Consider the following 27,490-nt stretch of genomic DNA (forward strand, 5'->3'; position numbering starts at 1 on the left):
TAGCTAGTTTTATATTTAGAGTCGACTTCAGCGTCAGAAGTATACTTTAACTTGTCTATGATAGACCTAAAGTCCACTCTTAAGTAAAGTCGAGTTTAATTGTCTTAAAATGTACTTTATTTTTGACTTATAAATGGTTTTTAAAGCTAAAGTGTTCGTTAACAAAATTGTGTTTTATATCTACAATAAGGTTTTTTTATGCATATAGCCGTTTAGCTTTAAAACCCATTTATAAAAGTATTGTATTCATAAAAGTTTGATAAAGGTACAATCACTAATGTACTGATTTTTGTCTAAGCTGGCAATGCTTGTCATTTATTTCCCCTTTTTCGTTGTTAGTGTTGCTTGATTGTTTTTAACACTAAACAAACCACAATAAATAATAATGGTACACTGAAGGGCGCTATACCAAAAAAAAAGATAAGTACATTGAAATCACCAGTACTACCAGGTATGCTTAGATATGTAAGTATTAATAAAAGAAATTTAAGTCCCCAAAATAATGGAACGTCTGTCAAGAAACAGAAGATCGTTGATAATCCCTTGATAGGCAATCGTTTCGCACTCTTGAGCGAGGATAATAATAAAAGTATAAAAGATGGTGCTTACGAAAAGAAATCATTAAAGCCACCACCAATATATCTGCGTGAGTCCAGCTCGAATAATTTGGTCAAAACATTTGTTGAACTCATTGGAAAAAATAATTTCCATATTGTTCCAATAAGAAAAGTGCACACCGCGAAATAGTCGTATACACTGAGGATTTTTATAGAAAAATCTCTCAATACCTAAATGATAATAAAAAGAATTTTTATACATATCAACTGAAAAGTAGTAAAGGGTTGACAGTTGTCATTAAAGGCATAGAGTCCAGTGTTGAGACTAATGATATCAAGGAGGCCCTGCAAGAATTGGGCTACGAAGTAAGAGCTGTAGTTAATATATTTAACAAAGATAAAATTCCTCAGCCAATGTTTAGAGTCGAGTTGGAGCCAGAAAAAAATAAATTGAGGGGAAATGAAACTCACCCAATTTACTCAACACGATATCTGTTAAATCGTAGAATAACCATTGAGGAGCCTCTTAAAAGAAATCGTCCTGTTCAATGTGGCAATTGTCAAGAGTTTGGACATACTAAAAATTATTGTACCTTGCGAACAGTGTGTGTGGCATGCGGAGACCTTCATTCTTCATCACAATGTGATATCCTAAAGAATGGTCTCAGAAGAAAATGTGGTAACTGTGGTGGCGATCATTCAGCCAACTACCGCGGGTGCCCAGTTTATAAGGAGTTATTGAACAGATTAAGAGAGAGGCAAAAGCTAATAAGAGGGAAAACATCTGAAGTACCAGCCTACAAATTTGAAAACACCTATCCACCAGTCAATTCTGAAGTTCCGCTATTGAACAAGCAAGCAGCCTCAACACAATTAAATTCACAATCCACTCAAATTGATCAGCCTAAGAATGTAGCAGGTTCTTATGCCAATGTTTTGAGAACGGGTTATCAGCAGCCTGGTGTTCCCCAAAATACGGGAGGGTTGGAAGCACTTATGCACGCGCTTACCCAGAATATTACCTCTCTTAATCAAAATATGACAAACTTTATGTCATCCATGCAAAACACAATACAAGAGCTTTTAAGAGCGCAGAACCAAATGATACAAATCCTCTTAACAAAAAAATGAGTTATTTGAGACTATGTTTCTGGAATGCAAACGGTTTAAACCAACACAAATTAGAGGTATCCCACTTCATGCAGAATAAAAACATCGACGTGCTATTGGTTTCGGAAACTCATCTTACCAATAGGTATAACTTTTATATTTCGGGTTATACATTCTACTGTACAAGTCATCCTGATGGTAAGGCACATGGTGACACTGGTATTTTAATTAGAAATCGTTTAAAACATTATCCCCTAGATGAATTCTTAAAGGACTATATGCAGGCAACATCCATTCATCTGGAAAGCTTTGCTGGAGATTTAAATATAAGCGCGATCTATTGCCCACCACGCTTTTCAATGACCAAGGAGAAGTTTGAAGAATTCTTTAGCACGCTAGGAAGTCGCTTTCTGGCATGTGGCGACTATAATGCCAAACACACTTACTGGGGCTCTCGACTAATGAATCCCAGAGGTAGACAGCTTTATAAAGCATTAGTTGATCGCAACAATGGCCTGGATATTGTGTCCCCTGGACAACCAACATACTGGCCTGCTGATCCTAAAAAAATTCCTGATCTCATAGACTTTGCCATAACAAAAAATATTAATCGAAATTCAATATCTACAGAAATGTCATATGATTTATCTTCTGATCATTCCCCAATTATAGTATCTTATTACGGGAGGACTAACATTTCAAAATTTCATACTGAAACATATTACTTTAAGACAAATTGGCTTAAATATAAAAAATATATAAGCAGTCATATCCACACAGATCTTTGTATTCAGTGTGAGGAAGATGTAGATAAAAGTGTCAATGACTTTACGTCATTAATTGTATCGGCTCTAAATCATTCAAAGAGTCAAATATTTCCTAAAACTGATATGCACATTTCCAACTCAGATATTGAACGACTTCTTTTAGAAAAGAGAAAACTCAGAAGAGAATGGCAACAAAGTAGATCACCTGCTGCAAAGCAGAGGCTGTCTGCTGCTAGTAAAAATCTGAAAAAAGCCCTTCAATTAGAGGAGGATCGCAGAAATAGAAATTACATTCAAAGTTTAACAAATACCAAACACACAAATTTTTCCCTTTGGAAGGCAACGAAAAATATCAAGCCACCGGTAGAGGGGCAAAGCCCTTTAAGGAAAGCTGACGGTACCTGGGCTCGAAGCACGGAAGAAAAGGCTAAAATATTTGCCGATCACTTAAGTACAGTCTTTCAACCAAACTCGCCAACTACTGTTTTTGAACTTGTAGAGCCACCTGTGTCAACATTATCCAATGATGACATATTAGATATAAGCCCAGAAGACATTAACGAAGTAATCAAGGATAATATAATATTAAAAAAATCACCTGGAAATGATTCTGTTACACCTACTATGATTAGAAACCTACCGAGTGTGGCAATAATTGTGCTGTCTACAATATTTAATGCGATCTTTAAACATGGAGTTTTTCCGACAAATTGGAAAACTTCTCAGATAATAATGATACCAAAGCCAGGTAAGGACTTGACCGTACCATCCTCCTATAGACCAACAAGCTTGCTTCCTTGCTTATCGAAACTGTTCGAAAAAGTGTTCCAAAAGAAAATCATACCATTTTTAAATGAGAAAAATATAATCCCAGTTCATCAATTTGGTTTCCGGGAACGCCACGGAACAATCGAACAAGTTAATCGTATAACCGGAGAGATATGAAAATCCTTTGAATTAAAGAAATATTGTTCAGCTATATTTTTGGATGTCGCTCAAGCCTTCGACAAAGTATGGCACAAAGGCCTGGTATATAAAATAAAATGTTTGCTGCCACCATCTACTCATAAACTATTGGAATCTTATCTATCGGACCGTATATTTACAGTTAAGTACAATGATTACGTGACAAGAGAATATAGGATTGGAGCAGGAGTACCACAAGGAAGTGTTCTTGGACCTACCCTCTATTTGATTTACACCTCTGATTTGCCTACGAGCGATGAATTGACTATTTCTACATTTGCTGATGACACCGCAATTATTAGCTCGCATGAAAACCCATATATAGCATCTAGTATAATAGATGGCTACTTAAGATGTGTGGAAACATGGTTAAACAAATGGAGAATACGTGTAAATGAGTTAAAAAGCAAACATGTTACGTTCACACTGAGGAGGGGATGCTGTCCACCTGTCACACTTAACAATGTAAATATACCTCAGTCCGATTATGTTACATACCTTGGTATTCACTTAGATAGAAGACTTACATGGCGCCGTCATATAGAAACCAAGAGACTTCACATGAAGTTAAAAGCATCTAGCCTTCACTGGTTAATAAGTGACCAATCAAAGTTAAGCCTGGACTATAAAGTCACCCTGTATAAAATCATTTTAAAACCAATTTGGACATATGGAATCCAATTGTGGGGAACGGCCAGTAATTCCAGTATTGAGCTTATACAGAGGGCCCAGTCGAAAATTCTTAGGACCATGGGTGCACCATGGTACATAAGAAATGAAAACATCCACAGGGACTTGGAAGTGCCACTAGTGAAGGATGAGTTTAAGAAAGTCCGCGATAAATATATACTGAAACTGCAATCACACCCAAATCCGCTTGCTCGGCTTCTCGCACAGAGCCAAACCAGATCAAGGCTTTGTAGAGGAGATCTACCACCCCGCTAAGATGAGGTCCATCCATCAAACAATGCTCTCTTTAGCAATTAGTTTTAATTTTAGTTATAAGATTTAATCACTTATTGTTAGGCCTAATGATATAGGCAGATTCAATAAATAAATAAAAAGTTAAAAAAAAAAGAAGTAAGTGTTGCTTTCAATTAGGATAAAATATTCGTTAATTTTCTTTTTTTCATTAATTGTTTTTAGTAATAATACATTTTTGAAGATAACAACTAATTTTTAGATAAAAAAAATGTATATCTGATTCTAGTAAATTTATATTAAGCTAAAATGTATTAATGTACAAACTTTTTTATATAGTTTATTTCAATTATTATTTAATGTATTCGAATGACGAATATTTTGTGATAAAATAAACATCACTATTTTATTATTTGTTTTATTGATTTATTTTTATTGACATTTTGTTAAATTTTAACAAAATTTAATGAATTTCTATGTGGAAACACATAGTTTTAATTCCGGAGTATGTATATTAGATTCTGTGGACCTTCTTCCACAATGTTTACACATTTTATTACTATATGGCGTTGCAGGTTAAAAGTTAATGACAAAAATGCCAATCAAACTCACTTGTGAACCTCATATAGTTCACTGCCGGAGGAATATCAAACAAAATCATATACTATTAAAATGGAACTTAATCGCCAGCGGAGTGGAAATTGTGTTTAGCAGTTGCAATAGTATCATCTATTATTCCAAATTTATCTTTCAAATCCTCTTTTTTAAGATAAAAAGCAAAAAGAATTCCTTAAAGTAGGTTTAAAGTAGGGTCAAACCTACTATAAAATTTGTAGACTTAACAATTGTTTATCAAAGGTATTTTAAGCTATTAATCGTTTATGAATACAACTTTATGAACATTTTCCTATAATTGGTTTATAAACCTTTTGTAAATGTTTATGCATATGGCTGATAAACGTTTGCTAAATGCACTAAAACTAATGTACTGATTTTCGTTTAAGCTGGCAATGCTTCTCATTTATTATTTCCCCTTTTTCGTTGTTAGTGTTGCTTTCAATTTGGATAAAATATTCGTTAATTTTCTTTTTTCATTGATTGTTTGTAGTAATAATACATTTTTGAAGATAACAACTAATTTTTAGAGAAAAAAATATATATTTGATTTTAGTAAATTTATATTAAGCTAAAATGTATTAATGTACAAACATTTTTATACAGTTTATTTCAATTATTATTAAAAGTATTCGAATGACGAATATTCTGTGATAAAATAAACATCACTGTTTTATAATTTGTTTTATTAGTTTATTTTTATTGACATTTTGTTAAATTTTAACAAAATTTAATGAATTTCTATGTGGAAACACATAGTTTTAATTCCGGAGTGGGTATATTAGATTGTGTGAAACTTCTTCCACAATGTTTACACATTTTATTACTATATGGCGTTGCAGGTTAAAAGTAAATGACAAAAATGCCAATCAAACTCACGTGAACCTCATGTAGAACACTGCCGGAGGAATATCATACAAAATCATATACTATTAAAATGGAACTTATTCGCCAGCGGAGTGGAAATTGTGCTTAGCATTTACAATATTATCGTCTATTATTCCAAATTTATCTTTAAAATCCTCTGTTTTAAGATAAAAAGTAAAAAGAATTCCTTAAAGTAGGTTTAAAGTAGGGTCGAACCTACTATACAATTTGTAGACTTAACAATTGTTTATCAAAGGTATTTTAAGCTATCAATCGTTTATGAATACAACTTTATGAAAATTTTCCTATAATTGGTTTATAAACCTTTTGTAAATGTTTATGCTTATGGCTGTAAGTCTTTAGTCATAGGTATTTGTTGATTATATTGTAATTGTTAGTAAATATTATTGTAAAGGGATCAAACTAATAGGAAACTAAATCATATTTTTGTAGCCTCATTATTCGTCCTTCAGGGAGCTCCTTTTGGGATTAAAGAAAATAATATTAAATAAGGTCTAAATATAATATTGATTAAAATTTTAAGCTCGAGTTTCTGTTTTATTAGATTGATTCTTATCCATATAATTTGATTGTGAATAGGTTAAGAATAAATGTTTAGTGTTAGTATTAAGTTCTATAGTTCAGCAATTTTTTTTTTTAATAACAGAAAAGATAAAATCAATGGCCCATAATCAGAGTCAAAAATAAAGTACATTTTAAGACAATTAAACTCGACTTTACTTAAGAGTGGACTTTAGGTCTATCATAGACAAGTTAAAGTATACTTCTGACGCTGAAGTCGACTCTAAATATAAAACTAGCTAAAGTTGTTTTTAACTCGTTTAATAACAGCATCAGCTGTTCTTCGCAGAGTAAAAAAGTTCGTCACAAAGTAAAAAATGCTTAAGTTACAAGATATTGTTAGAGATTTTGCAATTATTGAACAGTTATCAATAAAATTAGTACCAAAATATCGTAATTATGATATTAATCTTATCTTTTCCATTTTTCCACAACAAACAACTTTCTTTCTTTAGATGTCCCGGTTAATTTTATTGTTTACGTTTATTTGATTTTTTTTTAAATTTGGATGTCAGCTGTTCAGCGTTGCCACTTGTCTGTTTTTTGTTATATATTGTATGAAAACATTATGGGCCAATGTTTTGCGTGAAACTATAAAGATATGTTAGTTTAGTTAAACAAACTACATATCTATTATGATTTGATAGATAGACAATTGACTATAAAGAAAAAGTTTAATATAGTTATTTCACAAATACTTATGAAAAAACGAAATCAACTGGATCCATGAACCTATCGTTTAGACATATATGTCGATTTTAGAAATCTTTATTTATTTAAATTGAGACAAGAAAATATATAACTGACAAATTAAACGTAAGATTTTTTTTATAAAAGACCTTTTTACTTCATTAGATAAAAATAAGAAAATAGAAATAATTTTTTTAGTTAAGTTTTATTGTTTATATTTATTTTAGTTTTTATATTTGTAATAAATGTGATTTGAAAAGAAGTTATGAATATGTGTTGGTAAATATTTTTGAGTTTCAGGCACAGTGGGTTGAAGATGGTGAGAGTGTGAGAATACAAAAGTATGAAATGGTGAGTTGTTGAAGATGGAGTCGTAAGGGTCATGTAAAAATAAAAAAACACTTTCCTTTTAATGTTTTTTCCACTAGTATAGTTGTACAAAATTTGTTTTATTATAAAATCCAAATTCAAAGGGCTCGATACAAATTCAAAAAGTTTAGGATAATTAATGTTTACTTTACCAAGGCTAAGCCACGATTGGCTCGCAAAACTATAATATAAAGTTAAAGTAAGACTTAACGAAAAAATCTAACTAAAAGGCTAAATATATATAGTTGCAGCGCTCTATAGATGGAAGTCTTTTTTATATATTTTTGATGGCAACATCATCCCCCAACAGGACAGAGATGGGAAAACCAATACCATCCATTCAGACATGAACATTCCGGCGCCCTTGCTGTACAGCAACTCAAAAAACCACTTCAAGAAAACCTAAAAGCTTATATAAAAAATAGAAAAAAAAGAGAAGAAACAAAAACCTCAAAAAATTCAAAAAACGTAAAAATTCCATTTTATTTCAAATCAAAGTAATAAATATTTAAATGTGATGACTCCATTCCATAATAATCCAAGCTTGTGAAGCCACCATCCAAAATACGAAAAAGAAAAAAAATAAGAAAACTAAAAAAAATAAAATACCAAAAATTAAATTCTTGTTCATTATTTAACGAATTCAAAAAAAAACAGTGCACGTAATTTCATACAAACTATACCATTATGATGAACACAATCCAGAAATGATGTAGCCAAAAATTGTGTATTGTGCAAGTGGTTTGCCGAAGGACCCTCCATATACGCCATTTCTTATAATTCGGCTATACAGATCACCACCCAATAACACGTTTACTGGACTCGCTGTGTTAAAATTCGGATCTGCCAATTGCAGCCCTGGAAATTCGTCAATGATACAAGCATCGACAGATCTCGGTGGTGCCATTATGTCCAGAGTCCGCTTGATTTCGGCGTAAACCTCAATTATGGTGCTGGAACCGTGGTTACCACCAATTTTAATGAGGCACTTCTCCTTGTCGCCCACGATTATTCTACGAGCAGATATTCTTCGAGCCACTTCTTCCGAGATAATGGATACCTCTGAGTTGGCATCTATTATGGCTCGTTCACTAATGAAACGCCCATTCGATTCTATGTTTACTATAGCCGTTGGCTTCAGCAACACTGACCCGCTTATATTTATTGGTGGTCCCATCACGGTTCCTGCGACGGTGCTCCTTTTAAGCGCATTTTTTGTTCTACGATTACGTCTGCGGCGGGCGTTACGGTCATTGTTCTTCCTTAAAACAAGTGCTTGAGACGTGCTAGGTCTCTCGCTCTCATGACCATTTGTTAACTGACGTTCCCTGGTAGAGCTGCTCGACAAACTGGGTTCGGTCGACTCTCGGCGATCGGACAAATTATTTTCTCGACGATGACGGTGGTTTCCTCTGTGCGAGGATATAGAACTTCTTCCTTCCTTGTGAAGCAGAGTGTGGTGCATGTCACCACAACGTCCGCATCGTCCCGTACTTTCACAAGTACGCCAGGTATGGTCATGAGCCAAACAGCCCGCGCAATAGCGATAAATGGAGACCAGTCGCATTCGTTCCTCATAATCCACTTGCAAAAATTTGTGGCAGGATTTCAATGGGTGATTTTTAAGACAAATCCGGCAAATTATCTTTTTAGAGGTTTGACGACCTTCAGCATTATTGCGAGGATTTACCATATTGTTTCTGGAAAATGTCTGTAGGAAAAAAATTAAAAAAGACTAGTCAGTTGGAAGTACCACTAACTTCACAACTGGTCTAACTATTGAGCCACGTGCTGTCCTTAACTCAACAACTCGAACGTGGCCATCCTTACCAATATTCAGCTTTTCTACACGACCTAAACGCCATTCGTTTGTAGGCAAGTTATCTTCCCGTATGACTACCATATCACCGATCTGCATGTCTTTCCGCACATATTTCCATTTATTGCTTTTTTGCAAATCCTTCAAATATTCATCCTTCTCTTTGCCAACGATATACAATGGATATCGGAGCTTCCAAAACTTCAACCTCGGGAGGTGATAATAGTGGGCCACCGATAAGAAAATGGCCTGGCGTCAAAAAATCTAAGCAGTCAACATTTTCCGATAAAGGACATAAAGGTCTCGAATTCAAACAAGATTCTATCCGCGCTAACAATGTAGAAAATTCCTCAAATGTGTATTTCAAACCTCCAGCAATTCTACGAAAATGGTGTTTAAAACTTTTAACCCCGATTCCCATAAACCCCCCATATGAGGGGCACTAGCAGGATTAAAATGCCAGTTTATTCCTTGATGTGCATATCCGGAGTTTATTTCGGAACCTATGTCATGAAGAAAATTACGAAATTCGGTCTTTAAAACTCTTGACGCCCCAACGAAATTGGTTCCATTGTCCGAATACATATTCTTTGGACAGCCCCGACGAGATACAAATCGGGAAAAAGCCGCCAAAAAGGCGGGAGTTGACCAGCTACTGACTGCTTCTAGGTGAATTGCTTTCGTAGCGAAACATGAAAATACAAACATAGCCCTTCGTTATCAAGCAAGCTCGGCCCGTAAAATTTCGAATATCAAAGGGGCCAGCAAAGTCCACACCAGTCGTGGTGAAAGGCCGATTTATAATTGTTCGCACTGTAGGAAGTGCTGCCATAATTTGACTATGTGTTGTCTTTTTCCGAATGGTACATGTTTTGCAGCGGCCTATTATAGTTTTTATCAAGTTCTTGGCCCGAGGGATGAAAAACTCTGTACGTAGCACCCTCAACATAAGTTGATTGCCTCCATGCAGTGTAATATCATGAATAAATTTCACAAAAAGTCTCGCAATTTGACAACTGGACGGTAATAAAATGGGAAACTTTTCATTATAAGTCAAATTCGGTGCGTTCTCCAAGCGACCTCCTACACGTATCATACCATTTTCATCCATAAACGGATTTAAATTCAGTACTTTGCTATTTGTTACCAATTTTTTTTCGAAAGTTTGTGATATTCATCAGCAAATTCAACTTTCTGAGCAACAATAATAAGTTTTTCCTTCACAGATTTTAATTCATCTGATGAAATGTCCAACGAAGTAAACAAATGTTGGTTAATTTTAAGAATTCCATTAATTCCTCTAACTACATATGCCATTACTCTGAGAGCTCTGCCGTAAGATGAAAAATTTTCCAATAGATCAGAATATGTTTTAAAATACGAGAAAAAAACTTTGGGTGTTCTCTCTTCTTCTCTTGTGCCAAAATCTACACATGTTGGAGATAACCAATAATTTGAAGGAGAACGAAGCCATGAAGGACCATTCCACCAAAGATGACTTTCGATCAAATCTTGTGGGCGAACACCACGACTAATTAAATCCGCCGGGTTGTCTTTTGAGCACACATGTCTCCAGCATTCTTTGCCAGTTTTTGCTACAATTTTCGAAACTCGATTAGCAACGAAAGTAGTCCACGAATTTGGTGGCTTCTGAAGCCAAGCTAAAACAATCATTGAGTCGCTCCAAGTGAAAAATCGTGTCTCATTTTGGTTCAAATCTAAATCTTTTCTAACAACTTCCAGTAAGTCTGCTAGTAAAAGAGCTCCGCAAAGTTCCAGACGTGGTAACGAAATAGTCTTGAGAGGGGCAACTCTTGATTTGGCTAGTAATAAATGCGAATGTATTGCATTAACTCCATTATGGACTCGTACGTAAATACAAGCTCCATAAGCCTTTTCAGAAGCGTCACAAAACCCATGAACTTCAAGTGTCGTCGTAGGTTTGAATCCTACCCAACGAGAAATATGAATATCGTTTATCGATTCATAATCAACAAGAAATTGTCTCCATTTTATCCCAGCATCTTTTGAAATAATTTCATCCCAATCAGTTCCCTCACTCCAAATTTGTTGCATCAATATTTTTGCTATAACTACTATCGGTCCTAACCATCCAGCTGGATCGAAAAGTTTGGCAATAGTAGATAGAACTTCCCGTTTTGTAAAATTTTCTTTCAATGATATTGTGGAAGTAGCAAAATAAAATTCATCAAGTTTTGCATTCCATCGTATACCTAGAGTTTTTGGCACACTTTCATCATTAATTTCTAAAAAGTTTTCATTCAAAAGATGATCTGCTGGTAAACCGTAAATAATTTGTTCAGCATTTGAGGTCCATTTCCTCATAGAAAATCCAGCGGATGATAATGCTAGGATCAATTGATCACGAGCTTTTATCGCCAACGAAACTTCATGTGCTCCTGCGAGAGCATCGTCCACATACATCATGCGGCGTAAAATTTTTGAATCTAACGGCCATTTGTCTTCGACATCTTCAGCTAACTGAAGTAGAGTTCTGATGGCCAAAAAAGGAGCACAATTAACACCGAAAGTAACTGTTTTTAATTCAAAATCTACCAAATCACAGCTGTGGTTCTTACGAAATACAATTTTTTGAAGTTTCGTTTCTTTGGGATCAATTAGAATCTGGCGATACATTTTTTCAATGTCACCATTAAAAACATATCGATAGAAACGCCATCTATTTATTAGCAACATCAAGTCATTTTGCAAAATAGGTCCAGGGTACAATATATCATTAAGACTCAACCCAGTTGTAGTCCGGCTGGACGCATTAAAAACAACTCTTACTTTCGTTGAAGAGCTTTCAGGCTTAAAAACTGCATGGTGTGGCAAATAATATGTCTCTGAAAAGTCTGAATCATTAAATTCAGCCTCGACCATATGGTTCAAAACATCATATTCGGAAAGAACATTATCATAGATCAATTTCAACTCAGGATTTCTTTTCAGGGAAATCTCGTTTCGCAAAAACTGTTTCCTGGCTTTCTCACGCGAATGTCCTAAACACCTATCAGTCGAATACTGCTGTTCGAAAGGTAGTGAGACAACATAACGACCTTCAGAATTTCTCTTAACTGTATTCTTAAAATGTTCTTCACAATATTCATTTTCTGGTGTGAGTCGGGAATGTTGCGGCGGTTCTTCCAAGGTCCAAAATTTCTCGAGTTGCTTGTCCAAACTATCATCAGTAAAATACGAAACACTTGTTGTGAAAACTTCTTTGTTCGAGTTAGGAAGTGGACCAGTCAAAATCCATCCAAAATGTGTTTCCTGCGCCATCAAGTTTCCTAAGACATTTTTCCTAACACCACCAAGCATGATCCTAGGATAGTTATCGCCCCCAATCAAAATATCAACTTGACTGCTTCTCGAGAAATTTGGGTCCGCTAACTTAACCTTTAACTTATGACGTGAAAATTTTTGACATAGTCACAGATGTGGTGTAAATTTTACACCTTATAATTTGTGCAAAAAATTTTACTTTAAAAAAAATTTTTTCGTTAATATTTGCTTTTTAACAATAAGATACAACAATTTCAATTTAAAAAAATTAAAAAAGGAAAGCAAAATGTTATTTGAAACAAAAATGTAGGCACTTTATTTCGCAAGCCTTTTTGATAAAACTATAAAAAAATGAAGAGAGGGTGTAAAATTTACCACCACCTCATAAGTTAAAGGTTAAGATTAGATAAAGAACATTGAGAAACATCAACTGAATCAACAGGCAACTTCCCAGTCAAGCTCGGTAAAACAAGACTTTGAACTTCAAGCCTAAAACCTGAATCTTGGGGAGAGCTCAAAACAAACGAGCATTGCTTTTGAACAGACCCCGCAAACGCGCCATTCAAACCTGAAACCTTAGCACAAATACTCTTAATAGGCAAATTAAGTTTCCTCTGCAATCTTTCCGAAATGAAAGTGGCCTGTGAACCTGAATCTATTAGTGCCCTTGCAGTAAACACGTCGCCTCGAGATATAATATTTACTAAAGCAGTTCCCAATAAAACTTGTTGTCTTGCAGTTACAAAACAATTTTGTACGGTCTGAGTTTGTACAACCGCTTGACTGGTAGTTGGCCTATCTGAACTATCATTATTATTCGTAGATGTTTCTGTTACCTCCCGATGTAACATAGAATGGTGTTTTAATTTACATACTGAGCAACTATATTTGCTTGTACAAGTATCTAACTTGTGTCCGGTACCTAAACAATTAATGCAAAGATTGTTTCTCTTTACTATCAAAAATCTTTCTCCGGGATTCATTTCCAAAAATTTCGAGCAAAATCTCAACAAATGGTCTCTTGAACATAAAATACAGGAATTTCCTACCTTGGCTTGAAAACTTCTAAATTTTCCTCCAGATGATGCATTATTTCCAAAATTAGACTTATTCTTGGACTTAAATCTGTTTACATTTTGCCTATTTCCCGTAGGGTTGACAGCATCTTCCGAATCAGATTTTTGTGTTCCACTCATCAAACCAGAATTACGAATGTCGAACACTGTTTCCAAAGATTGAAATCGGGATGTTATAAAAGTGTCCATTTCTCGCCATTTCGGTATCTCTTTCTTAATTTTCACACTCTGTTCCCACAATGACATAGTGAGGACTGGTAATTTAATGGAACACAGATATACAAAAATAGGGTCCCATGTAGAGATATCTATCTCATGTAATTTCAAGACCGAAATGCAATTATTGATGTCCCTTTGAAGCCTTTTTATATCCTTAGCTGATTCAGTTTTAACGGGGGAAAGGTTGAATAAAATCTTAAGTTGGCTGTTGACCAAAATCCTTTTATTTTCATAAGCCTCACTTAGATTATTCCAGGCATTTTGAAATCCTTGATTTGTCAAAGGCGAATCCCTAACAATTTCCAAAGCATCGTCAGATGAGAATTGTCTTAAATAAAACAATTTCTCAACTCCCGACAAATCGTCACAGTTAATATAAACCGCTGTGAACATATCGCGAAAAGAAATCCAAGATCCATAATCGCCCTTAAATACTTCCATCGTGCAAGGTGGCAACTTCATGTGATGGCTAGAAATGCTATTCACCACAGTAGCTGAGTCTCCACTGTTCCCAGGTGCACAATGAGTTGAACTTAAAACTGGCTTGTTTATAAAGGATTGAGACAGTTCACCCATTAAAGCCGCAATAGTTATGTAGGCTAATCTACATTCCTTATACAACCGTTTTGCCTGATCACAATCTTCATCTGAATCTTTAACCGTGTTGCTAATAGCGAAAGTCTCGTAACTTGCTTTTACTTTTTCCCATAAATCCTTAAATTCATCTTTTTGAAGGTCGATGCTAAAGGAACTTCGATTTTCTTGTGGCATTTCATTATAGTCATTCTCAAATTCAAGAAATATCGCGGCCAACTTTTAAAATTTTACTAAAACATCCGATTTCATCTTATATTAGTAAGCTGCCAATATGAAAGAAAATGAAACTGCCAGAAAAAATGTTTAAGCGACCAAAAACAAAAACTAATATTCTCAAACTTATAGATTTGAAGCACTAAAAAGACAAAAAACTTAAAAATTGCCAGATGAATTCCAAAAACCAAAAATCTTAAAATTCAAAAAAGACAAATGTTATCAAAACCACTAAAAGGTCTCAAAATTCGTAAAAAGTAAAAAATTTTCAAAAGAAACTCGATTATTTCTCAAAGATACCAAAAAATAAATGCTGCTGTTTCACAAAAATGTTGAAATATTTACCGAATAATTGTTTTCCAAAATGACGTTGTATATCTTGCGAAAACTAATCGAAAAAACTTAAGAAAACAATATTCAGATTACACCAACGAAAAACAAGTAAGGGTGAACGAAAAAAAACACAACTTAAAAATCAAAGAAGAAAAATATTTCCCAAATGTACATAATATAAATTTTCCTTAAATCGATTATTATGTAGTCAAATACAACTTACAAATAGAATTGTTCAATTTAGTACTGTTGTATTGCAAAATATATTTAAAAAAACTTATTGAAGATTTAAAAAACACAAATCTGTCATCAAACACTTTAGCCTTCAAAACCATATATAAAAGTATTCGAATGAATTATGTTATGATACAAAATAAACATCACTATATTATGATTCACTTCAAATATATTTTCATTGTCATTTTGTTAAATTTTAACAAAAAGGAATGAATTTCCATTAGAAAACACTTTGTTTTAATGCCGGAGATAATTATCAAATTGAGTGGACCTACTACAGTCTATAGTAAATTACAAAAATAAAAATCTAACTTGTTTATAAAAAGTTAAGCAACTTATGAAGCTGCCGGAGAAATACAAAACAAAATCATATATTATTATAGTAGAACTTATTCCCCTGTGGAGTTAAAATTATGTTTAGCAATTGCAATAATATCGTCTATTATTCCGACTTTATAAACATATATCCTTAAAATTATCTTTTTTCAAGAAAAAGGCAAAAAGAAATCTTTAAAATCGGTTTCACTTTTAAATTTGTACACTTAACACTGGTTTATAAGCCATTAAACGTTTATGAATACAATTCATAATGTTTTGCCTAATAATGGTTTATAAACCTGTTGTAAGTGTATCTGAATAAATATCAAAAAACAAAGCAATTAAAAATTATTAATTTTTCAGCTTACCGCATGAATACAAAACTACCCTGTTTTCGAACGAGTTCTTGCTACACAATCTTCTTCTTGTTCTCTATGCGAATTGTATTTACTATCACTTCTTACATTACTGCTTGTCCAATAAACTTGTTGCGTTAATATCCTCTTCAAGAACTTTACTAACAAAAGTGTGGGTTGTCTCACGATCGGCCGGCAAAAACCACAAAAATTCAAAAAACAATATTTCACGTTTTTGTGTTTACTTTTACTTGTTTGTTTTGCCAACGAACAAGTGAATAGAAATAAAAAAGCCAAAAAAAAAACTTACTTGGTGCAAGAGTATTTTAAGGGAGCAGCGCCAAATAGACCCAATGGAGGCACACACAGGTTCATAAATTTTGTTTATAAAAAAAAACAAACGTCTAGTATTGACATCTGTCATACTAAGCCAGTGTTGTTGAGCTAAAAAACAACAGCATGACTCAAATACTAATATATTTATCCAAGACACCAACATTTTATCAGTGTTGGTTAAAATACTGTGGAAAATTTAGCTAATACACATACCTCAGTAATGTATTATTAGCAAAACAATGTTTTTGTTAGAATTTTAAAGTCTAACAAAATTTAAAACAAAATTAAAAGAGAAAAAACATCACCTTTTTCTTTTTAAATTCCAATGTATGTCAAACCAAAGTATCCGGTTCGAAGGACCAAATGTTAAGCCACCAAGCGTATATGTAAAACTGTTGTGGGACCTGTAAATTGTTCAACCAAGTTTCCAAACAACTTGGTTTTAGTTTAATAAAAAGAAAGTGGTTGTTTTTAGGCACAGTATTGTTGTTTTGTTGAAAAAAAAATAAAAAAACACTTTCCTTTTAATGTTTTTTCCACTAGTATAGTTGTTATGGTATTCAATCGGTTAACCGATTAATTTTGTTCGGTTAACTGTTCGAATAATTCAAAATTGCCGATTTTAAAATAACGAATAAACCGATTAATTTGTGTCGGTTAACCGATTAACCGAAATTTCTTTTTTCATTTTAATTCAAATACAAATGTCAAAGTAAAATTACATATTTTTTCGAGCATTCAAGAAATATGTTTAGTGAGTATAATAACTCAATAATGTATTGTCGGATGAGAACATGATAATAGACGAAACTGGAGACTCTACTGAAACGAATTTTTATCAGAACTTATCGAAATAATTAAAAGTATTTAAAATCTAAAAAATTCAAAAGCACAATGGTATAATGGAGCATTTTATAAGCTTCGAAAAAACTAAAAAAAATAACTGACAAATTGGATATTCTTTATCACGTCTTATTTTCGATTTCTCCAACATCTCCAACGAGAGAGTTTTTTCCAAGTCGAGTTTTATTAAAACTAAAGAAAATTATTTACTTTTTTGTTGAATTGATATATTTGTTTATTTTTTATGTTTTTGTTCTTTTTATTAATAAAATACTTCAATAAGTACACAAAATTCGTGATTTAGTTTCAGTTTAACATTTAAATATAAATTATTCGGTTAATCGAATAATTTAAAATTAACCGATTATTAACCGAATAAATCTAAACCCCGATTAATTATTTGCTCGATTAACCGATTAAACCAGAAACCCGATTAATTGAATACCCTATTAGTTGTACAAAATTTGTTTTATTATAAAATCCAAATACAAAGGGCTCGATACAAATTCAAAAAGTTTAGGATAATTAAAGTTTACTTTACCAAGGCTAAGCAACGATTGGCTCGCAAAACTATAATATAAAGTTAAAGTAAGACTTAACGAAAACATCTAACTAAAAGGCTAAATATATATAGTTGCAGCGCTCTATAGATGGAAGTTTTTTTATATATTGTTGATGGCAACATCATCCCCCAACAGGACAGAGATGGGAAAACCAATACCATCCATTCAGACATGAACACAATGTAGTGATAGATTATTTTTTTGTTGTGACGAACCATGAGAATTTTGATGCGGGTTGAGTTCCCACGCCGGTTCATGAGCTAGTTGAGGTGGCATCAAAACTCATCCATGAAGGAGCTAAGGTTTCGTAACAATAAATGTCGCCCAATGGAAACTTTTCAAAATCGTCCTAACAGTCGAAAAGTTAGTTTGCGTATTTTGATAAGATAAATATCATTGTCCTAACAGTTTTTTTTTGTTGTTAGATTGCAAATGATAGTTAAATTTGATAGGGAAAATTATTTAGGTAGAAAATATAGTCAAAATCGTCCTAACAGTTGGGATCAGTTATTTGCGTATTATGATTTTTGTTATCTTCGAAATTTTGTGATTGCAATACAACTGTCCTGATCTTGAGGAGTCAGTTTGCATTTGTTGTATTGGGAATCATTAACAAAATAACGAAATATAAAAAAATTTGTCCTAAGATATAAGATATTAGTTTGCAAATTTTAGAATTGTTAAAATGAACATCATAAATTGTAGGAAAACGTCATAAGATTGTAAATGCCAACAACCACCATGAATACTCTCCACATCGACTGGAAAACCACTGTTCCTGAAACGTTTATGTGTTAATTGTATTTGTGAAATTTTATTGAAACTTTTATGTGTTAATTGTATTTGTGAAATTTTATTGTATCTTATGTATTTTATGTAATTGAAATTCATGTAACTTTTGTGTTTTATGTATTTGTAAAATTTTATTGTGTCTTTTATGTGTTGTATTTTAGAAATTACTGTGACTTTTGTATGTTAATTTTGTTTTTTTAAAAATCTTAATTTTGTATTGAAAGTGTTATTCTATAGTTATATGTTTTATATTTACAATTGTGATTAAATGTTTGAATATTAATTTTAAAGAATTTTGAGAAATAAGAGAATTTAACCAGTATTTTCATTTGTGCTCAGTAGTAGAATAATTAAATAAAAACAGAATGCCGATTCAAAGATCTCCACCAGAAACTGAAAATAGGGAATTAAGTGATATTATTGATATGTCAAAAACAATAAATACTCCCAATACTCACGTACCAAATCAAAAAACATCAGGTCATTTAGCTTCGGGCCAATCAACAGGTGCCATTCCGAAGGAAAGTAATCCGAAACCTACGGTAAATTATAACGTACCACCGCCACCGATTCCACAATTACAGAGGAGAATGTCAATAGGACATAGTCCGAGGGCATATGCAGTATTAATCAGGGAACTAATTATTGAGACAAATAAAGAATATAGAGATGAATTAGAAAATAGATTAGATAGAAGAATACAAGATAGTTTACAGGAAGGCTTCGCGGAGATAATAAGGCAAATGAAAAAAATGAATGTAAATGAAAAATCTTCCGAAGGTCTAAATTCCTTAGTTAGTGATGATACTGAACCACTTATCCCTGATCTCACTAAAGCGCCAGAAAAGAGAAAAGTTGAAACTTCCAATAACATACAAAGAAGATTAGATTTTCAACAAATATCTAATAATGAAATTAATATGTGTGTCAATAATCGACCGATAGAAACGCTGATACTGAAAGACATTATCCACATATCTTAGGGTAGATAAATGGGATGTAAGTTTTGACGAAAACACCGAAAAATTATACATAGAGGACTTTATTTTCCGAATAGAATATCTACAAAATATCATTCTTGTCCTTGGAGAGAATTACGCGGAGAGTTTCATAAACTATTGAAATGTGACGCTAAAGATTGGTATTGGTTGCTAGTTCAACAAAAGTCTTTAGATACTTGGGATGATTTAAAGAAAGCATTAAGATTGCAATATGCTTCAAATCGCAGCGAATACGAATTCATGTGAGATTTTGAGGAACGTAGACAAAAACCTGGGGAATCAATAGATGCTTACTTCCAAGCTATGCGAAAACTTAGATCCCGTTTAAAAATTATTAAAAGAAATATACGTCAAAATATCTCACAAATAGTGTACCCAATGCAGATATTTTCAGTAGAACATCTTAGGGATGAATGTAAGGAGATGCAACATCAATCAAGATATGGTCCGAGAAGACAAATCGATGAAATAATTGAGGACCAACAGAATGAGATAATAGAAGAAATCTATCCTAACAATAAAACAAAATCTAATGAAAAAAATAACAATACATGCTGGAACTGTCACTTACTTGGTCATTTATTCAAAGAATGTCCATGGATGCAGCGAAACTTGTTTTGTTTTAAATGTGGTTTGTCAGATAATAGGATTAATGAATCATATAAAAAGAGATTAGATAATTACCGGAGAGTCAGGAAGAGAATTTTTGGACCTGAATCTGATATTAGTAGATTAGACAAAGTAATACGAACAGGAATAGATTTAAGAAGAAAAAAACATTATTTAGAAGTATAGATCAGTCCGTCCGAAAATGTTGCGCTATTAACTATAGTAACCAAAATGATCGAGGGTATTTGCGAGTATACAATTAGGAAATATAACTTTACAACGATTACTAGATAGTGGAGCATCTATCAGCATTTTAGGGAAAAATTGCATAGAATTAGTTGAGAAAATAGGAGCCAAAATTGTACCAATATTGACCGAAGTGAAAACAGCCGGTGGAAAAGATTACCAGGTATTAGGGAAAACCAATGTAATAGTTGAATATCAAGCCAAATCTAGTGTAATAGAATTCAATTTATGTCCCGATTTATTACAGGAGGTTTATTTGGGAATAAACTTTTGGATAGAATTCCAAATAGCCCCTGAAATTTTTCAATTAGATTCCATAGAACCAGACCATGCAAAACTTTCCCTTAGAAGTAGATAAACAAAATATCACTATGGATCAGCAAGAGCAATAGGAAAAAGTGAAATCATTATTCAGGACATTTGAGAAACATGGATTAGGAAGAACACAAATAGAAGTACATAAAATAGATTTAGTAGAAGGCACAATACCGATTAAGGATAGACATTACTCAGTTTCTCCAGCCGTTCAGGAATTGATATATGCAGAGGTTGATGAAATGTTAAAGCTAGGGGTAATAGAAATCTGCAATAGCCCATGGAGTAACAGATGAACATTGGTAAGAAAACCAGGCAAAAACAGATTATGCCTAGACGCGAGAAAACTTAATGAGAAAACAATAAAAGATGCTTATCCAATCCAGAATATAGAAGGCATACTCAGTAGGTTAGATGAGATACACTTCATAAGCAGTGTAGATCTCAAATTTGCTTTCTGGTAAATTGAATTGGAGGAAAAGTCCAGAGCCTACACAGCTTTCACAATACCAGGGCGTCCGTTGTACCAATATGTGGTTATTCCATTTGGATTGTGCATCGCCGCGCAAAGGTTGTGTATACTCATGGACAAAGTGAGTCCTCAAGAACTCAAGGCCAATGTATTCGTCTATCTCGACGATTTACTGGTAATATCTTCTAATTTTGATGACCACATGATATTGCTGAGAAAAGTGTCGGATTGTCTGAATAAGGCCAATCTAACAATAGGCTTAGGGAAATCACAATTTTGCTTTAAGGAATTGAGATACCTTGGATTCATAGTGGAGGTGGATGTATGAAAACAGATCCTATTAAAATTGAGGCTATTAGAAAGTTAGAAGTTTCTTAGGCACAGCGGGATGGTACCTCAGCTTCATTCAATTTAATCAGAAAAGGTACGAAATTTCAATTAAATAATGAGGCATTAGACAGTTTTAATAAGATAAAACAAGCTTTAACGACAGCACCAGTCCTAGCGCACCCGAACTTTAGTAAACGTTTCTATATTCAATGCGATGCATCAAACTATGGTATTGGTGCAGTATTGTTCCAAAAGGATGAAGAGAAAAATGAGTGGCCAATTTCATTCTTCTCACAGAAACTGAATCCTGTGATGGAAATCAAAAGGTTCAGACAATATGTAGAATTGATGCCATTCACAGTGATCACCGATCAGATTGGCCGAATGGCATTAAAATTGCAATCGTTTGATTTTGAAATCGAACATAGAAATGGTTCGGATAACATTCAGGAATTGGAATTAGGTAACGCGAGTATATTAGGCTTTGAGACTGTAGAATTTGATTCAGAAGAATACCAGGAATTAATAGAAACAATAAACAAAAATCAAACCAAACTTCCAGACCTGAAAGTGGTTAACGGAATGGTTTATAAGAAAAGTAATTTTAGTTCAGATATGGAAAATCTAGAAGAATTTAATTGGAAGTTATGGGTTCCCAGTAATTTAACAGATACATTGATAAGGGAAGCTCTTAATCCGAAAGATAAGGCCCATGGTGGCATAAATAAAACATTGCAACGTCTTCGGTTGAGATATTACTGGCCCAACATGTTAATTCAAGTCCGAAACTATATTCAGAATTGTTCAATTTGTAATGAAACGAAATCAGCTAACAGAAATCTAATGCCCGAAATTGGTTCGGAGGAAATAACTTTTAGACCTTTTCAAAAGATTTACATTGACTTTTTAGGAAAATACCCACGGACAAAAAAAGGCAATGCTTACATATATATAGTAATGGATCACATGACCAAATTTGTATTTTGAAAAGCGATGAGAGATGCAACTGCCTCTAATGTGGTTAAATTTCTTTCTGAACAAGTTTTTCACGAATTCGGTGTCCCAGAGATTATACACTCTGATAATGGACAACAATTCACATTAAAAGAATTCGAGAAAATCGTACAATTGTATGAGATTAACCACATGAGAACTGCAGTTCATGCTTCTCAGTCTAATGCGTCGGAAAGAGTAAACCAGAGTGTATTGGCGGCTATCAGGGCGTATATGGAAAACGATCACAGGGATTGGGACGTAAATTTGTCTTCAATAGGGTTGGCATTACGTACTTCTATCCAAACGGCCACTGGCGTTAGCCCATTTTTTGCATTGTTTGGACACAACATGTTTACTTGTGGCTCAGATTATAGATTAGCAAAACAATTAAAAGCATTGGACGATAATGAAATTTTAATGGAAAGGTCTGATAAGATCAGACTTATTAGGGAAATAATTAAAGATAATATACACAAAGCATATGAACGGAGTTCCTTAAGATTTAATAGAGGCGAGCGAGTAGTACGATTTGTTCCGGGTCAGGAAGTTTTTAAAAGAAACTTTGTCTTAAGTGACTTTAAGAAAAACATAAACGCCAAATTCTGTCGAAAATTTGTGAAATGTAGAATTCGTAGAGTTATTGGGAACAATATGTACGAGCTCGAAATCTTAACAGGTACGCCACTAGGAATCTATCACGCCAAGGACATAAAACAATAAAGAATTGATAACCTTACAAAATAGGTAGAGTTTAAACGTATTACAATTTAGAATAAGAAACACAATCTTGACTTAATTATACAATTTAAATTTTGTGCAATATTAGTTTAAGGTCTGTTTGTTGTTCAGTGTTTAATTATTTTTAAATTATACCTATATAATGTTGTCCAAAATATAGAATACAATAATTGGGAATTTGTGCAATAAAAAAATGACAATCTAAGATAAATTTGACTTACGTGTACAAAATTTAGTGCAATAATAAGTTAAGTATGTGTTTATGATGTCATGTGTGTTCAAAAATTGTCCAATTATTTTATAAATGTAGATTATTATGTCCCGAACATATAGAAAAATTCCTGAAAGTGGAGAGAACAAGTAAATTTGTGCAGATCAATTATGTGTGCAATATTAGCTTAAGATTTGTGTTCTGTCTCGGATTGTTGTTTTATTCATGAAATTATAGACTTACGGTCTAATTCATAATAACTTAAAACAGTTTTATAAGTCGTTAATAAGAAAAAAATCGAAAAACAGTATTCATAAACGTTTAATAGTGTTATAAGTCTGTTATAAACCATTCATAAATTTGAAATATTTATTGTAGGTTCGACACTACTTTAAACCTATTTTAAGGTATTATTTTTCCATTTTATCTGGAAAAAAGCGAATTTTAAAGATAATTGTTTATAAATTTGCAATAATAGACGATACTATTGCAATTGCTAAACATAATTTTAACTCCGCCGGGGAATAAATCACACTTTAATAATATATGATTTTGTTTCATATTCCTACGACATTGAGCTTCATGAGGTTCGCAGGTGAGTTTTATAGACATTTTTGTAATTTTCTATTAACCTGTAACGCCATGTAATAATAAAATGTGTAAACATTGTGGAAAAGGTCCACACAATCTAATATACCCACTCCGAAATTAAAATTATGTGTTTCCACATAGAAATTCATTAAATTTTGTTAAAATTTAACAAAATGTCAATAAAAATAAATTAATAAAACAAATTATAAAACAGTGATGTTTATTTTATCACAGAATATTCGTCATTCGAATACTTTTAATAATAGTTGTAATAAAATATATAAAAACGTTTCATTTTAGCCTAATATAAATTTACTGGAATCAAATATAGATTATTTTCTCTAAAAATTAGTTTTTATCATCAAAAATGTATTATTACTAAAAACAAACAATGAAAAAAAAGATAATTTACGAATATTTTATCCTAATGACAAGCAACACTAACAACGATAAAGAAGAAATAACTAAGAAGCATTGCCAGCTTAGACAAAAAACAGTACATTAGTTATTGTGCCTTTATCAAACGTTTATGAATAGAATACTTTTATTAAAGGTTTATACAGCTAAACTGTTTGTTAACAAATTTGTGCTTTAAATCTACAATAAGATTTTATTATGAATTAGACCGTTAGTCTTCTCGTACAATGTTCTCAATATGATAATATAAGAATTTAGTGCAATATTTACGATAAGTTAGAACAATATTAACTTGTGCAATATTGGTAATAATTACAATATTAAGTTAAATTTTTTTTTGTCTCGTATCGTGAATATTAAATTATTGTATTGCTATTGAAGTTCTAGTACCTGAAGCAAAATATAAATATATTGAACAGAATAACATGGATCCAGTATACTTCCCTTATTCGTAGTATGTTTGATGCTGATTGCCCGGCTAACTCACTGGATGATCTTGATTAGGTACCGTGGGTGTAACCTACGTTGGGCGTTGAACAAAAATATGGTGGAAATCATTAGGACATAACCACCTCACACTGTCATCCCTGCGACATGTCTGGGTATACCAGAGTTTTGTTGAGGTAGTCCAAATCGTTGCATTTCATTATTTAATTTATTTTAATTTTGTGTCCAATAATAATTTTTTTTAGTTTCACAAAATTTTTCTTCTTTTTAGTTTGATGTTTCCTATTCATGTGTTGATTGTTTGTTTGTTTATGTAGAACTGTCAAACGAAAGGTGGAATGTATCTTTGTACAGGGTTGTTCTGTAGGGAACTTGTGTAGCTAGTCTAAACTAATAAAATTAAATTACTAATCAGTAAGAAAGCAGAAAGCGAAGGTCCAAGAACGAGACATGCAATAAATTAAAGTTGAAATTAAATATTTGTGTCCTAAGAAAATTTTTTTTGATAAGATAAAAATTTGTGACCAAAATAAAATCGTCTAGAAACTAAAGGTAAATGAAATTGCTTAATTGAAGAAAGTGATGATCACTATGAACAGAAACGGAATAAATTATGAGGAGATAAAGCAGAAAAGATTGATCTCATAAGGAAAACCAAGGCAGTGTAGCCGAAATATTTCTTGGGGTCACAAAATTGGAGAAAACTAACTGAAGGTAATTCCTCTTATTATAAATTAACAAGTGGTAGCACCAAATAATCAAGGCGAAAAGTGCATCCAACCACGCCATCTGCTTTTGAGCTGTAGAATAAAAATAGATTCCACACATATTTGAGGAAATTAAGTGTCTAGAATAATAATAATAAAAAATTATAGTAAAAAGGCATTAGGGTAGGTTAGAACTTAGAATAGGTTAAATTATATTAAGTCTTTAGTCATAGGTGTTTGTTGATTATATTGTAATTGTTAGTAAATATTATTGTAAAGGGATCAAACTAATAGGAAACTAAATCAAATTTTTATAGCCTCATTATTCGTCCTTCAGGGAGCTCCTTTAGGAATTAAAGAAAATAATATTAAATAAGGCCTAAATATAATATTGAGTAAAATTTTAAGCTCGAGTTTCTGTTTTATTAGATTGATTCTTATTCATATAATTTGATTGTGAATAGGTTAAGAATAAATGTTTAGTGTTAGTCTTAAGTTCTATAGTTCAGCAATTTTTTTTTAATTTTTTTTTAGACATATATGTAGATTTTAGAAAACTTTATTTATTTAAATTGAGACCAGAAAATATATAACTGACAAATTAAACGTAAGATTTTTTTTATAAAAGACCTTTTTACTTCTTTAGATAAAAATAAGAAAATAGAAATAATTGTTTTAGTTAAGTTTTATTGTTTATATTTATTTTAGTTTTTATATTTGTAATAAATGTGATTTGAAAAGAAGTTAAGAATATGTGTTGGTAAATATTTTTGAGTTTCAGGCACAGTGAGCCGAAAATGGTGAGAGTGTGAATACAAAAGTATGAAATGGTGAGTTGTTGAAGATGGAGTCGTAGGGGTCATGTAAGTGAATAATGACTATGGTTGGGAGGACGACGTGAGTGGGAATATCATTTAACCCATATTAGTGTATTGTGATGTTCAGAGTTAGGGTATTTTGTTTTATGTTTTAATCAATGTAGTGATAGATTATTTTTGTTGTTGTGACGGACCATGAGAATTTTGATGCGGGTTGAGTTCCCAAGCCGGTGTATGAGCTAGTTGAGGTGTCATCAAAACTCATCCATGAAGGGGCTAGGTTTCGTAACAATTTCAGAAACAATAAAATTTTTGTGAGTCATTATTATTTATTTAAATTTGAAATTGTGAAAAATTTTATTCATCTGAAAATATGTTTACTTCAATTTTGTCCACTACATGTTTGAAAACGGCATAAAATTTTTCTTTTTTTGAATTTTCGTTAAGCCAAATTTTAAACAATAACCTAAAAAAGATAGTATTATTCGAAAACGGTTAAAAATGGCTATTATATGTAAATGAAAATTGTTTTATAACATTTCAATATATTCATTTAATCTGCCGAACTTTGCCGAAATTTTAAAAGCTTCCACGAAGTTACATTTTGAAAACAATCGCAGCACTTTTAAGGTTATGTTAAAAAAGTGGATTTATTTCAAGCAAGTTAAACAATTTTATCACATTTTTTAACAAAAAACATTACTTACTTAGTTTATTGTTCTCCATTTTCACTTTCTTGTTTATAACTCGCGAAATTATTTAAACATGCAATTGAAAATTTGAAAGCAATACAGGCATTTCAACAAAATTTATTAAGTGATTACGATGCAATGTTTTTGACTGCGTGTTGTCAAATGGAATTTAATATCTACCAAAAACAGAAAGCTGACCTAATTAATTTGGAGTATTGGTTACAAAATGGCATTAAAAAAAGTGCAATATTTGCATTTTGAAAAATTGGACTTTAGCACAGTTTGGTAGTCGTTTAACCTATAGTGATAAATATAAATATTAGATATTAGTAAACTAATATTATTATAAACTGATGTTGTTGATTGGCATTGGCTAAGAATCGAACCCATGATCAAACCCTCTAACCAATTAAGCCACAGTGCCCTCATTTTTTGAATAACATCCCTA

The 27,490-nt window shown here is 32.5% G+C and overlaps 2 protein-coding genes across 2 annotated transcripts; both read right to left on the reverse strand.

Annotated features, from left to right (window-relative positions):
* Window positions 1–10,406: 10,406 nt before the first annotated feature.
* Window positions 10,407–12,605, reverse strand: LOC135961243 (uncharacterized). Its single transcript, XM_065512738.1, has one exon. The coding sequence runs from the start codon at window positions 12,603–12,605 to the stop codon at window positions 10,407–10,409; it is 2,199 nt and encodes a 732-aa protein (XP_065368810.1).
* A 353-nt stretch (window positions 12,606–12,958) lies between these two features.
* LOC135961244 (uncharacterized) lies at window positions 12,959–14,635 on the reverse strand. The gene has a single exon (XM_065512739.1). It carries the CDS (start codon window positions 14,633–14,635, stop codon window positions 12,959–12,961), a length of 1,677 nt encoding a protein of 558 aa, XP_065368811.1.
* Between the last annotated feature and the right edge of the window lie 12,855 nt (window positions 14,636–27,490).

Source organism: Calliphora vicina, chromosome 5 (assembly GCF_958450345.1).
Source record: "Calliphora vicina chromosome 5, idCalVici1.1, whole genome shotgun sequence".
Lineage (NCBI taxonomy): Eukaryota > Metazoa > Arthropoda > Insecta > Diptera > Calliphoridae > Calliphora > Calliphora vicina.